The 14,324-nt window shown below is 51.4% G+C and overlaps 1 protein-coding gene across 4 annotated transcripts in view; it reads left to right on the top strand.

The window, feature by feature from the left end:
* The window catches only part of AIFM1 (apoptosis inducing factor mitochondria associated 1), a 35,464-nt gene extending 27,305 nt beyond the window's left edge, over window positions 1–8,159 (top strand). For all 4 annotated transcript variants that reach the window (XM_032786068.1, XM_032786035.2, XM_032786046.2 and 1 more), the window contains exons 12-18: window positions 1,342–1,449; window positions 3,439–3,527; window positions 3,619–3,759; window positions 4,358–4,500; window positions 5,906–6,030; window positions 7,235–7,431; window positions 7,907–8,159. In XM_032786068.1, the coding sequence (XP_032641959.1) occupies window positions 1,342–1,449; window positions 3,439–3,527; window positions 3,619–3,759; window positions 4,358–4,500; window positions 5,906–6,030; window positions 7,235–7,431; window positions 7,907–7,978 (875 nt within the window). In that variant the 3' untranslated portion in view covers window positions 7,979–8,159. The remainder of the gene's footprint in view (window positions 1–1,341; window positions 1,450–3,438; window positions 3,528–3,618; window positions 3,760–4,357; window positions 4,501–5,905; window positions 6,031–7,234; window positions 7,432–7,906) is intronic.
* Window positions 8,160–14,324: the final 6,165 nt, after the last annotated feature.

Genomic DNA, 14,324 nt, shown 5'->3' with positions numbered 1-14,324 from the left:
AGTGTACAGGAGGCTCTGGGATGGAGGGGAGAGGAGCAAGGATGCAGCAGGCTCAGGGGAGGGGATGGGAAAGGCTGGGGTAAGGAGTGGAGTGGGGCGTGGCCTGGGGTTAAGCAGTGGAAAGTTGGCACCTGTAGCTCCAGCCCCGGAGTCAGCACCTAGGCAAGAAGCCTCATACTAACTTCTGAAGAGTCACATGCGGCTCCGGAGCCACAGGTTGGCCACCCCTGACATAGCCTGCTGCACAATGAGAGTCTAGTGCGGGGTAGATTTACACCCCAGCTTGCTGCGAACTATGTATTTGTCTGAACAGGCCCTCAGATTATATCCTTCCCTCTTCTCTCCCCAACCTCTGGTCTTATTTTGGGAAGAGAAGGTGGGGGCTTGGGTTCCCTGCCAGTCAAGGCAGTTGGCCAGTGGAACAGATGGCTGTCTGCCTGCCTGTAGTGGTCTGGTGCGTTATCACATGAACTCTTGGCTGGCTGTGTGGATTTGTCAGGCTCTCCATTGCCCCACACACATCTCCTTAGCTAATGGGGCCCTGGACTACTGGATCAGAGTATTTTGAAGTGCTTTCCAATTCTTTGAGCCTGGCTCTTATGGTCTTGCTGTCTGGAATAGCAGGTGGGTTCGAGTACATTTGGAGATCAGTACTCCTTGTAGAAAGGTCAAGTTTGCCTCGTAAATGAAGCCCCACTCCAACAATTCTCCCAAAGACCTGTGAGCACAAGCCCAGCACTGCTGGGTTGGGTTTTCACTAGCAAGTGTGCATGCATTCTTGAATATCTTCCTCACCTAATTTCTGCAGGTCTCCTAAAGAGTAGGCCTCTCTGCATGGACGTAATCTGCCCTCAGGGCAGTTAAATGCCTGCTAAACCCCGGGATTGTGAGTTCAATCCTTGAGGGGGCCATTTGGGGATTAGTCCTGCTTTGAGCAGGGGGTTGGACTAGATGATCTCTTGAGGGTCCCTTCCAACCCTAATAATCTATGATTCTATGAAATGGACACCGCTAAGACTGTTTTAGGCAAACACAATCTTGTCTCTGTGTGTAAATCCAGTGTCTGATCCCCCAGTGTGCGCTGGTGCCAGTCAGGGATCCAGACAGTGTCTGACCCCAAAGGCCAGGAACAGTCCCTTTGTTACTCACCTGTGAAGCGAACTCTGGAAGCCAGACACAGGGCTAGAGTGATTTGTGTCTAGGAAGTTAACAGTAAGAAAGGACTTGAACTCCTTTGGTCTAAGCAGGGTAAACTATCATGAAACAAGCATAGAAGCAGTTTTGCCCAGCTCCTCATTATCCATGTGGTATAAAGAGGCTGCTCTCTGGGTCTCTTCACAGGACAAGCCGCAGGGCTGGAGGTGATTCAAATGTTCCCAGAGAACGGCAACATGGGCAAGGTCCTGCCTGAGTATCTGAGCAACTGGACAACAGACAAAGTCAAAAGAGGTAAAGCTGTTCTTTAACCCCTTCCTTTCCTAAGAGCTCTTTCTCCTACAGGGTAGCCTGTGGGAGCAGTAGAGTAGATCCATCCTCACCAGTTTTACTCGTGTAAAGTATATGACAGCAGCCCTCATGGTGGTAGAGCACTGCCTCATAGCTTGGCCCCAGCGAAGAGCCTCTGCCTTTTTGTCCGTGAACTCTTAGCCAGACATCTCCTTCCATGAAAATCAGTGTCCTCACTGACACCTTTGGAGTTGTCACTGATTCCATCTTTCATGCGTCTGCTGTAGAATCTCTAATCTACTTAGGTTTTAGGTTTAGCTTGTTCTTCTCACTTGGACCTGATCATATGCTCCTTAGCCATAACTCCAGAGCTGCATGCAGGCCTTTTAACCTTCCCTGCATCCCCTCTGAGGAATGTCCCTTCACTCCAGAGGAGAGGGTCCTGCTTGAGCATTTGCCTAATGCTGAGAGGGGATTTCTGGTGCAGTAGAGGCACAGTTCACTGACAGGCAACCCATGAGCAGAACAGGACATGTTTTAGATAGAACACTTGTCTGTTTACGTGGTACAAAACAGCCCTAAGGCTGGCTTACCTGGCTGCTTGAGGATTCCTTGGGTAGCACAGAGCCGGCATGGTGGGTCCTGTGGCACCCGTCCTCCCAATCATTTGTGCAGGGGGCATGGGCAGGGTACCCTGTCCATGGCTATCTCTGTAATGGCCCTGAGGCTGTTCTAATTTGTGGCAGGAACAATATCAGCAGCCAGGTGGCCCCAGCATTCTGGGAGCAAAGTGTGGCTTCAAGACTTGACTTCCTACCTTCTCCTGAGCTGCATCGAACATAATGGCCAGAACCTGGGATTCTGCCTCTGGTTTTGTGCCTCAGCCATCTAGCCTGGAGCAAAACTTGTGGAAGAGGGAACACATCTTGCATGGCCTCCCATCTTGGGCAAGCAAGGCCCTGTTTTTCCCTACCTGACGGGATTAGCTGGCCAAGCTGATCGGGTCTGAAGTTCCTTTTTCTTCTTTGGCATTTTCCATTTAGAATAATTTCTTGTTTTCTTGAGGGTTGGGATGGAGGAAGGAAGAGGACTGATCACCCAGCCCGCTATGGAGGCAGAATAGAGCTAATGGGCTTTTAAGCGTGGGGCTTAGCCGCAGGGCATAGTGACTGACGGGGCTGGTCTCCTTCTCTTCCACTGGTCCCAGAAGATCCCTTATACGGTCTGTGGACCCGGCTGGAATGGAGCAATATCTAACCTATGTATCCATTATAGTGCCTGAGGACTGGAAAATAAAGGTCCCAATCCCTGCATGTTTCTGTGCATGTAACTTGCATCTCCTTACAGACAATCACTTGTTGCTGTAGTTCCTGTGTTTCTAAACAATCCTCTTCAGACTCATTATAGTGGAACCTCAGTATTACAAACACCTCGAGAATGGAGGTGGTTTGTAATGCTTAACAAATCGTTATGGTGGTTCTTTCAAAAGTTTACAACTGAACATTGACTTAATACAGCTTTGAAACTTTACTATGCAGAAGAAAAATGCTGCTTTTGACCATCTTAATTTAAATGAAACAAGCATAGAAACATTTTTATTACCTTGCTAAATGTTTTTTGACTTTCCCTTTTATTTTTTTAGTAGTGTACGTTTAACACTGTACTGTATTTGCCTTTTTTTGGTCTCTGCTGCTACGTGATTGTGTCCTTCCAGTTCCAAATGAGGTGTGTGGTTGACCAGTCAGTTCGTAACTCTGAGGCTGTACTGTAGTTGGTTTCCTTTCTGTTCACATTTTTACTCTGGACTATGTGGATCCTGTGTACAACAAAGAAGCCAGTGTCCCTTAGCTGCTGAGCCATTCGCAATTCTGCCTGGTACAATCAAAAAGTGGTACATTGCTTGTGTGTCTGCACCACACAGTTTGGCTTCCCCTGAAATCTCTGCTCTTTTCCCCTGGCCTCCAGTTGAGTGTTCTATGTTTTTGTTTCCAGAGGGTGTTAATGTCATGCCCAATGCTGTGGTGAAGTCCGTCTGTGTCTGTGGAAACCGGCTGGTAATTAAACTGAAGGATGGAAGAAAGGTAAATGCCAGGAGCAGATAGCGAGCCAGACACTTGGCAATGTGGAGAAGGAACCAGTAATGTAACCGGTCTGAATTTCTCTCTCCATCAGGTGGAGACTGATCACATAGTGGCAGCAGTGGGCCTGGAGCCCAATGTGGAGTTAGCAAAGTCTGCTGGCCTGGAGGTAGACTCTGATTTTGGAGGGTTCAGGGTGAACGCAGAGCTGCAGGCACGCTCCAACATCTGGGTGGTACGTGTGTTCAGGTGGAAGATTTTTCTTTATCTGCTGTTTATGTTGCAGTGAATAAGCATGTACATAGAACTGTGATTACAAACCCAGTTTAGGTGAATGGGTGGATTGTGGGCTGACAATACAAGTAAGATGTAGAGAGCAACAGCATCTCAGCCGTAACACTATCTGGGGCCTTCCCGGCAATCTTAGGTAGCTCATTGATGCACAGTCGCTGGCACACCTTGTTCCTGTAGTCAGAACTGTGTGCAAACTTCTACTTGACAAGTATGAGCACTGTGTGTATGAGAAGTTGGCATATCCCAGTAACCTCCTCACCTCTTTGCCTAATGCCAGAGGAGTCCTGTGTTGACACACACAGGTCCTTGGCAGGGAATCCAAACCTCCTTGAAGTGTGATCAGTATGACCACAAAACTATCTTAGTTTTCCTGGTTCTGGCAGAAGTGCTGAAGCCATGGAGACCTGCTAAATTGGAGGCTGTCCTGCAACCCTTTGTTTTCTTTCCCTTTATGGTTGGGCAACATTTCCCATCATTCTTTTTCTCTTTAACTTGCCTTTTCTCTTGTCCATTTTGCATTGCGTGCATGTATCTTTTAGGCAGGAGATGCCGCCTGCTTCTACGATATCAAGCTAGGCAGAAGACGGGTGGAGCATCATGATCATGCTGTTGTGAGTGGAAGATTAGCTGGAGAAAACATGACAGGAGCTGCTAAGCCTTATTGGCATCAGTCAATGTTCTGGTAGTTTTCTCCCTCTTTCTATATATCTTTTGTCTCGCTGTCCGGAGTGGCTTACAAGTATGAGTGTCAGCCTCAGGGCAGACTGTCACAGAGCAGGGCACAAGCCCCAGATTGGTTGTATGTTCTTTAATTAGATTTCTGGTAACAAGTGTGAACTCCCAACACACTAGTCTTACCGTGGAGTGTCAGACAGTCCCCTTGAGCATGCCAGTCTAAAGCTTGCATTTGTAATAGATAGTCTCTTACACCAAAAATCCCAATAACATTCAGTTTACTCCCAGTCCCAAAAGACTTACCCAGGTCAACAGCACCCAGATCTCTCACCAAAGACCACCCTTGTAGCTGATACTGTAATGAACTAACTAAAGATTTATTAACTAGAGAAAAGAAATGAGTTATTTACAGGGTTAAAGCAGGTAGTGTACACGCACACAAGTTAGTCTTCCATTCCAAATGATGATAGAAACTTCTGTAATTTAAAAAAAACTTGGTGTCCTTTAGGGCTCACCCAAGCTCAACTGTTGGGGACTCCTTGCCTAGGCAAAAAAACTCGCCCCTCAGAGTTCAAGCAGCAAAGGAATAATCAGTTCTCCTTAACAGGCCTTTTTATTCCCTTTCCCCAGTGTTCAAGCTGCGATGGGATGAGGGCTTGGGTGTGTCCCCTCCTCAGAGCTGTGGGGGAAACAATCAACGATGTCCTTATTCCACAATGACACATTTGGACACAGTAGTCCTTCCTGATGGGCAGGGGATAACACCTCTTGTGGTGAATGAGAAATTCACACTGGGCAATGCTTCTCCCTTGCCTGAGGGGATTTACAGTCTGAGCAAATGTTTACACATTACCTTGTACCATGGGAGCAGCTGTTCCAAGTAGGATTAATACATGCAGTATTCTATTTTAACTGTTCTAACCACGGGCGAGCCAGACTGGGTCTCGCTTGGCATTTGTCAGTGTGTGGTGGCTAAAAGTTACTCTCCAATCCCTTGCTGTGTTGCCAGACCAGGTACCATGGCATAGCACTCGCTGTGTAGATCCTGGGTATTTGGCCACCCAGAAGCACATTTGATTGCTGAGCAGCTCTGTGGGGGATGGTGCATTGCAATATTTCACTGTGAAGTAACAGGCAAGTTTGCTAGGCCATCTCCCCCTCCCATGTTCAGTTAGATCTACACTTGTCCATTGAATGCCTGCGCTGAGAGCTGTGCAGCCAAAGCACCCTGTTGGTGCTGGCTGGCACCTCTAGTATTCTGTCCACCAGGTAACCCATCTGGGCACAAAGCTGTTCTGGAGTAATTGGGTGTTCTGTGGCCTCATGGTTCTTTGAAATCAATCAGATTGTTAAGTGGCTAGTTAATGTTTCAAAGTGGGACACTGCAATGGTCTGTTTCTGTTTATTGCTAGGAGTGACCTGGGCCCTGACGTCGGATATGAAGCCATTGGCCTTGTAGACAGTAGCTTGCCCACTGTAGGAGTTTTTGCTAAAGCAACTGCAAAAGACACACCGAAGTCTGCAACGGAGCAGTCAGGTAGGGGAGCGGCATTGCTGGAGGCTGTACAGCTGCCTGTAGAGTGATAATATGTGGAAGGTTGTCATGTATTGAAGGCAGTCACTCCACTCCCCTGCGGCAGGGGTTTCAGAACTGTGCAGGGTGCTGAGCATCAGGAGTCACCTGCCCTTTGAACGTGGCTCACCTCCAGCCCAGGCTGCAGAGAGTGCTGCTGGCCACACCACTCTGGAGAAGGGAGCAGCACCCTTGTGAGTGAGTTCTAGGCAATGTTGGTGCTCCTCTGGTCAGATTCAGAGATCAGTGATCTGTGCATCTGGGGACGGCATTATCAGTCTAAACAAAGAATAGAGCGCTTCAGCTTGAATCTCCTCTGCCTCACGCAGGAAGCAGTGTCCAATCTTCTTCCACGAGAAGGCAGGTTGTTTTGCTGCAGGGGGTGAGCTCCAACCAAAGGTTTTGGGGCACGGAGGGGAGATATAGGAACACAGTTTAGTGGCTCACCTTGGTATAAAAATTGTTGGCTAGCAATACAGGGGATGCTGCTGTGACGGCTCTCGGGGTGCCCAGGACTGAGAACCACCTTGTTACCCCTGCACCAACGTCAAGGAGCCTTGCTTGTGCTTGGCTGAGTGTCAGCTCCCTGACACCAGCCTGCTAGCCATCCAAGCACTTTCCTCTGGGCTCTGCCAGCCCGTTAGCTTGCAGGGTAACAATAGGTGCATCTGAGTCCCTTTGAAGCGTTCCCCTGTGACAGCCAACCCCTGACTCTGGCCACTCACAGAATTACCAGGTCTGCTGTTCCCAAAGGAACACAGTACACCCCAGCATGCATGATTCCACTCAGGATCAGCCCTTTGCTTAACCTCACAGTACTTTGAAAACAAGAATAAGTTTGTCACTAAAAACTAAAAATTCCGGAGTTAGTGAGTAAAGGTCTTGGAAACAAATAATTACATATCAAACAAAATCGTAAGGTACTTTCTAGAGACTACACTTAACGAACAAGTGACTCTGTTGTGTAAAGAAACTTATTTCACCCATGACACGTCTCCTTTTCACAGTGATGCATTGTATTTTGCAACACTGCAGCTATTGGCATGGTCTGGATAGGCAATTCAGAGTTCTTACAACGGGCTTTGCCTTGCAGACTAAAAGCTGCACTCTTGCATGACATTTCCAATGTGTGACTCACCCCTGTTTTTCTTGGGTTTTTTTGCTGTAGGGACTGGCATCCGCTCAGAAAGTGAAACGGAAGCAGAAGCCTCTGAGATTACAATCTCTGCCAGCTCTCCTTCAACACCTCAGGTTCCAAAGCAAGGAGAAGACTATGGCAAAGGAGTCATCTTCTACATCAGGGATAAAGTGGTGGTGGGAATTGTCTTATGGAACATCTTCAACAGAATGCCAATTGCTCGAAAGGTGAGATGTTTCCTCTCTATTGATGAGTGGTTGACGCACTTGAGTTCATCAAGTGTCATGTACGCAGCATGTGTCAGCAGCAACCATGCATATCAGAGCAGCAGAATACATTTTCATAGTAGGAAATTGCGACTAAGTACTAAAATCTAATGTACCTTCACCGGCGATTTCTTGTCCTGTCTTTAAAGCCAGCTGGGAAATAGGTAGACAGGCTGTTTTTGTAGGGAGAGTAACCCTATCTTTATCCTCTGCCAGACACTCTTACTTGCCAGGGAAGTCTCTTTTTGAATGGATCATAGGAATTGCCACAGCAGACCAGACCATTGGTCCATCTAACCTAGTTATAGTGTTTCCAGTAGTGGCCAGTAAATAGGTCGTTCAGGGGAAGTGTAGGAAACCCCCTATTGGCAACTAGAAATGAGGACTCCACATACATAGCGTGTGCAGCCCTCAGCGCCCTCTTCTGTCTCCTCAGATCATTAAAGATGGAGAGGAGCATGCTGACCTCAATGAAGTAGCGAAGCTCTTCAACATCCATGAAGATTGAGCCCCTGCTCCAAGACCTGTCTGGCTGGGGTGCGTCGGTGTAAGTGGGGACACACATGCTGCAGACTGAGAGCTCTCCCCGCCTCGGAGCGCTGATTCTGTGTTCTGAATACTTTGTGAATAATTCCAGTAATCTAGAACTCTAACATTTGCACCAGTAAATAAAACCAGATTCTTCTAAATTCAAGGCCTTTTTCCTAAAGATGTGAGGAGTTGTGGAAAAATTAGTCACTTGTTTGGTCCACTAGGGTGAAGGCAGTGTTGTTGTCTGCTCCCCTAACATTCACATTCTAGCAGCCTGCAGAGCTACCACCTGGGATTGAGTGCACATGTTCACACAGTATTACCCTGGGTACTTGGCACTTCCATCCTTTGCTTGCTTTAGGAGGGCAGTTCTTCAATTCTTGTGATTCTAGAACTCCCGACTACCATCCTGAAGTGCTGGCTAAACTACTGCAAATTCAGATGGAGGAATTTATGCAGCAAGAGAGGGGGAGAAGAATCTCAAATGTGTACTTAAAAATCACAACATATAGTTCTTCTTCGAGTGCTTGCTCATATCCATTCCAGTTAGGTGCGTGCGCTCCGCGTGCACGTTCGTTGGAAGATTTTTACCCTACCAACACTCAGTGGGTCGGCAGGGCGCCCCCTGGAGTGGCGCTGCCATGGCGCCGGATATATACTCCTGCTGTCCCAGCCACCCTTCAGTTCCTTCTTACCGCCCGTGTCGGTCGTTGGAACAGTGGAGCGCAGCTTAGCTGACCTCCACTTCCCTAGCTACTCGTAGTTCTTGTGTATATAGTTATAATCCTCTTATACGTTTTTTCTTTACTAGCATAGTTAGTTTAGTAATGGTTAGCGGGGTTCGGGGAGTAGCTCCTTCCCCGCAACTGGTGCCGGAGCCCGTGCCCGGCTCACCGGTTCTTAAACCGTGCTTGGCCTGCCACAGGCCGTTGCTGACAGGAGATCCACACGACTCCTGTTTGCGGTGCCTCGGGGAATCGCATTTCACAGCTAAGTGCCCCATTTGCAAGGCTTTTAAGCCGAGAACAACATGGAGCGGCCCTTTCATTTATTTTAACCTCCACCTTCTGCACGAGTGCTGGCCACTCAGCTGACAGAAGCACTCCATCACACCGGCCCGCCGCACGGCCGTACTTGGCACCGAGTCGACTCGGCACGCTCCCTCTTTCTGAGGTTGAGGGAAGGCCCACAAACTCCTCCTGCCAGTGTCCCAACGCTCCCCGGCGGCACGCCGTGGTGAGCTCCTGCTGCTGGTTCTGTGCCAACTGCCGTCAGCCAGAGAGCTCGGTTAGTCGGATCGCCGGCACGCACCTGCAGACGGCCACTAGATGACGCCGGCACCTTGATTTTCGGGTCCTGCGGGGGCTGTCGAACAGTGCCTGCCTGCTCCCGATGCGCCGTGTTGTAGTCCTGCCTCTTTTTCGGCTTCCAGTGCCCAACTGCACCGGCAGCCAGAGAGCCCGTGTCTTAGATCCGGATCGCCCGAAGCAAACGACACCTGGCGGCACCAACAACGTCGGCACCGCTCCGATCCCGGTCCCAAAGGGCGTCGAATCCAGTTGCCTGACTGCTCCCCCCGCCGCGGCCCATCGCTTGGCGGTGCACTGGGGTCGAGCTCCCTGACTCCATGCACTCGCCTGGGCCGCCTATGTCGACCCGGGGACCTCCGGTTCGAGACTCGCAGCTGTAAGCCAGATCCGCGGCCGGCACCTCGCGCTAAGCCTCCGCCCCTCCCCTTCGTCGCGTCCCGGCGCCACCTTGTTGAGGCACTGAGCATGACGGTCGCAGTGACCATCGATCAGGCCCGTCCACACGGGCTGTCAAGTCCGCGCTGTGGGACAGTCCCGCGGCTAGTCGCGATTGTGATTGGGTCGCACGGACGTCGCTTAGGCTCGTTCCTCACGCCGCGAGAAGCATTGTCAAGCGGTGAGGATCTCATTGCCCATGAACAGCGTAGATTGCTCTGCCTCGAACACCCGGCATCGCCGGTGCGGGGGTCAACACATGCTCTCTTGGGCATTGCCGCGCGTCCCTCGGCTCCGGGCGGCGGCGTCCGCGTTTGCATCGACGCAGTCTTCGCAGCTCGGCACCTGCCTACCATCCGCAGCGAGCGGGGCCACGCCGCCGTTGTGATGCGACCGGTCTCAGACCATGCGTGTCTCGTCGGCGCTTCCGCTCCTTCGGCACTCTGGCAGTCCTGCAGGTGTTCTCCTCGCACCGGGGTCGCCGTCCGCCACCCCCGGTTGGTGTCCTGTTCACCGACCGATCATCTCGGCGACCGATTCTGGCTCCCAGCGCCGCTAGCCAAGGCACTGTGGACTCCGTGTGTTGCTCCAACCTCAGAGATCTCGGTCGACCTCTCCGGCACCGATCTGGTCGGCAGGTTCGGGGATCTCGTCCACGTACCAGTGTGCGCTTGCCGGTTTAGGCTCGGCCCCAGGGTGCCGAGTTTGGGCAAGGTCTGGTAGACGTTAAGAGCACTCTGGCCCATGAGGTTTTCAGCTCCCTCCATGGGCCAATCCGGACAGCATCAGTGTCTTCCCACGGCAGACAGCTGTTAGGCTCCATGGACCCGCGTGTTCTGGGTGCCCACCAACCAGCCTGAGAGCCCGTCAGGCCTCCTATGACGAGCAGTAGCACTCACGTGCACCTCGCAATAACGAGTTATCTCCCCCCTGCGAACCTCACCAAGCTGTTGGCACAGACCGACCACAGGTAATGTCCCAGGAGGTGGGGACCCTGGATAAGGGATGACACTTTATCGGCAGTTGCCGCAAGTAGAAGGGGACCTTACCTGGTTCTAATTCGGACGCATCCAGGCCGAGATGCTGATACTCCTGTTGGGGGTACGCTACTTCTGTGTCTGTCCGTTCTCCTCCCTTCTCAAGTAGTCACTGGCAGTTTGAGTTAAGAAAAAAGGGAACGGTGGCATGGCCAACAGGTGGCAGCCAGCCCAAAATCGAAGGGGCTAGGGGCGAATGACCTACTCATCAGCGAAGGTGTATTCTGCAAGGGCCTTTATAGCCCCTGTGTGGCTAAATCAATAAGCCCTGCTTAGGGAGCCATATTTAATAATAAACAACCGTGGATACGTGAATAAATTTATGGAGCTTCTCTCATCAAGGTTCTGCCACTAGCGTTCACTGGCCTCTTGGAGGAAGAGGGAAAAAGGCGGCCAGAGCTTCTCTCCAGGGCCTGCATTACCAAGAGGGAGCATCTCATGGCTTCAGGTTTCAAACCATCCGGCTTTTCCACCGACTTACCATTTGGTTGGTAAAGGGCCTTCTTTGCGGTGAAATCAACACCCAGACTGCCAAAGCCTGAACTGGGCAACAAGGTCCTAATGCGCTCGTTCTCGGCGTGCATACTGTGCGACGAACGACCCTACTGCAGGCCTTTCCATCCCAGCCACACAGGTCCCGCACACTCTGGCCTAGCCACAGATTAGGACTCTTGCATGACAGCCGTGGGCGAGAAAAGAATAGAAAGTCGCACAGACGACCGTCAGGACCCATAGAGGGTCCAAGACTCGAGGTTCCCTCACCAATCACGGACTGGGGACCGCAAAACCGACGACTTTTCGAAGGTGCGCCGGAGGGCGGCGTACCGGTTACAAGCATGCGGGATCCCACTCCTACTTTCTCTTGGCATGGGTCCAGTTAACTTCAGTTCGCTGTTCCCTACACATGGTGGAGTATGGGTCCACCTCGAATTTGTTTCCAATCCCTGTCCTCTTCAGGTACTCCTCTCTCGGGCAGCCAATTTCTCTTACAAGAGTGTGCCAGACGCCGATGGACGAAGGGGCAATTACTCCTATATTCCCTATCCCAGACTGCGTATGGAGGTCTCAGACCTATCCTAGACCTACGAGGACTCACCAGTTTATTGATAAGATGCGTTGAGTTCCCACATGGCTATCCTTGGGAGACCATGAGTATCCTGGTCCTTAGATCCTGTGAGACTGGTATGCCGCTCATCGAATATGAAGGACGCGTACTTTCACATTGCCATTCTCCCTCTGCACGAGGAGATACCTCCACTTTCTAGCCAACCGGTCTGAAGTACTTCCAGTTTACGGTCCTGCTGTTTGCCTTTCTACAGCCCCACAGGGCATATAACAGTCGTGTGGCCGTAGTCCGCCACCACCTCCGCCGACGTGCGGATTATGCGTTTTCCGTATCTGGATGATTGGCTTTCTGAGCAGATCCAAGACACAAGTGTCGACTCAGCGTGTGGGCAATCGTCAGGACCTATTCACTATGTCTAGGCATGGATGATCACTATAGAATACATCCACTCTGGTTCCCACGCAGAGAGTTAGACTTTGCTAGGGGCTATCCTGGACTCCGAGCTAGCCGGATCCTGCTTAGACCACAGCCCGGGTTCAGGCGATGGCACCGATCATGCCGAGGTCTGGCAAACTTTCCAAATGACCTTGGCTCGCACCTTGTCTCGGTCTCCCGGGTCCCATGGCTGCCTGCTAGTTTGTACCAAAACACGCTAAGCTCTGGCTCTGTCATCTCAAGTTTGGCTCAATCGGCGTACGGCCGGGACAGGGGCCCAATGGTCACGATAGTCACCATTTCCTCGAGCACCCTAGGCTCCCCTAGAATGTGGCTAACTCCTCTCCTGGTTGTGGGCAGGGATGCCTGCTCTAATCCGCCCCAGCACCTTCACTGTCCCTGACGACGGATGCGGTCATCTCTCAGCCTCAGGTGCTCACCTCAGTAACCTTTGGGCTTAAGGCCTTTGGTCTTCTCAGGAGCTGGCATTTCCACATCAGATGTCCAAAATTGAGAGCAGTCTGCCTGGCGTGCCAGGGGTTCCAGCAGCAGCTGCGAGGCCGTGCGTTGCAAGTGTTTACAAGCCAGCACAACGGCCATGTACTACATAGACAACCTGGGAGGGACATGGTCCGTCCTTTTGTCAGGAGGTCAGTCCATCTCTGGGATTTTTGCATAGCCCACTCGATAAGTTCTGGTAGCATCCTTTCTCCTTGGGCGCTTCGACTTCAGCAGGGTCTTTCCTGTCTCATGAGTGTTCGCCCTTGCCCGATGTGATGCATTCTGTTGCCAGAAGTGGGTGATTTTTCCCCACATGATGGACCTGTTCGCTTACCGCGCGAGAACATGCGAAATGTCCGGAGGTCTGCTCCTTCCAAGTCTCTCCCGCCCTGCGGGACTGATCTCGGACGCTGTCCTCATGCCGTGGAAGGGCCAACACCTTTATGCCTTCCCACCTTCCCCCGGCTCATTGGGTCTGCTCAACACTTCGCAGGGGGCAGGGCGCGCATCATCATGATCACTCCAGCGTGGTCCAGGCAGCACTGATACGCACGTTTGCTCGGCCTGTCAATAGCCTACCAATTACCCTGCCACTCCACCAGACCTCAGTACCTCAGGACGCAGACGGCAGACTTTCGCCGCCCGGACCTGCAGTCTCTTCACCTCCCGGTGTGGCTGCTACGTGACTATCAGGATAGCAGGAAGCCTTCCACTGGTCAACGTACCTGGCCAGGCCTGGAAGCGTTTCTCCTACAGGTGCGACAATGCTTAAGTCTTACTCCTGCTGGATCACTCGATCCCCTCTTTTATGGACTACCCTCTGGCCCATGACAACCAGCAGGGCCTAGCGGTGTCATCGCTGAGGGTACACTATGGCAGCCATCTCTACCTTCCATCCAGGCTAAGGTGGTCGTTCTGTGTATTCTCACAACTCTAATGGTTTCGAGGTTCTCAAGGGCTTGCAGCGCATACGCCCCTAGGTACGCCGCCCAGCCCCAACCTGGGGACCTCACCTGGGTTTAAAACCAGACTTATGTCTCCTCGCATTCGACCCTGTTAGCGACTGCTCGCTGCTATACCTGTCTTGGAAGACAGCTTTCCTTGTAAACCATTACATCGGCCAGACGAGTCTTCGACTCAGGCTCTTATGGTGGTTCCAACCATACATTATGTTCACAAAAGACAAGGTGCAGTTACGACCACACCCGGCTTTCCTCCCTAAGGTGGTTTCTCAGCCTTTCATGTTTAACCACACTCAACTGCTGATTGGGGACAACAATTGCACTCCCTGGACGTCTGTAGAGCTTTGCTCTGACGATTTATGTTGAGCGGACAAACCCATTTTGTAACACCTTACCAACTCCGGGGTCGCAGTAGCAGACTGAAGGAAAGGCTACCTGTTTCCTCTCAGGGATCTCATCTTGGGTGATGACATGCTCCCGCACTTGTTATGATTTGGCTCACATTTCCCAGCCACATCACCATGCATCTACCAGGGCTCAGGCTTCATCTGCCGCCTTGCTGGGCTCAGATGTACCT

This window comes from Chelonoidis abingdonii, chromosome 8 (assembly GCF_003597395.2).
Source record: "Chelonoidis abingdonii isolate Lonesome George chromosome 8, CheloAbing_2.0, whole genome shotgun sequence".
Lineage (NCBI taxonomy): Eukaryota > Metazoa > Chordata > Testudines > Testudinidae > Chelonoidis > Chelonoidis abingdonii.
The sequence above is the reverse complement of the archived record's forward strand: the minus strand, read 5'-3'. Positions and strand labels throughout refer to the sequence as shown.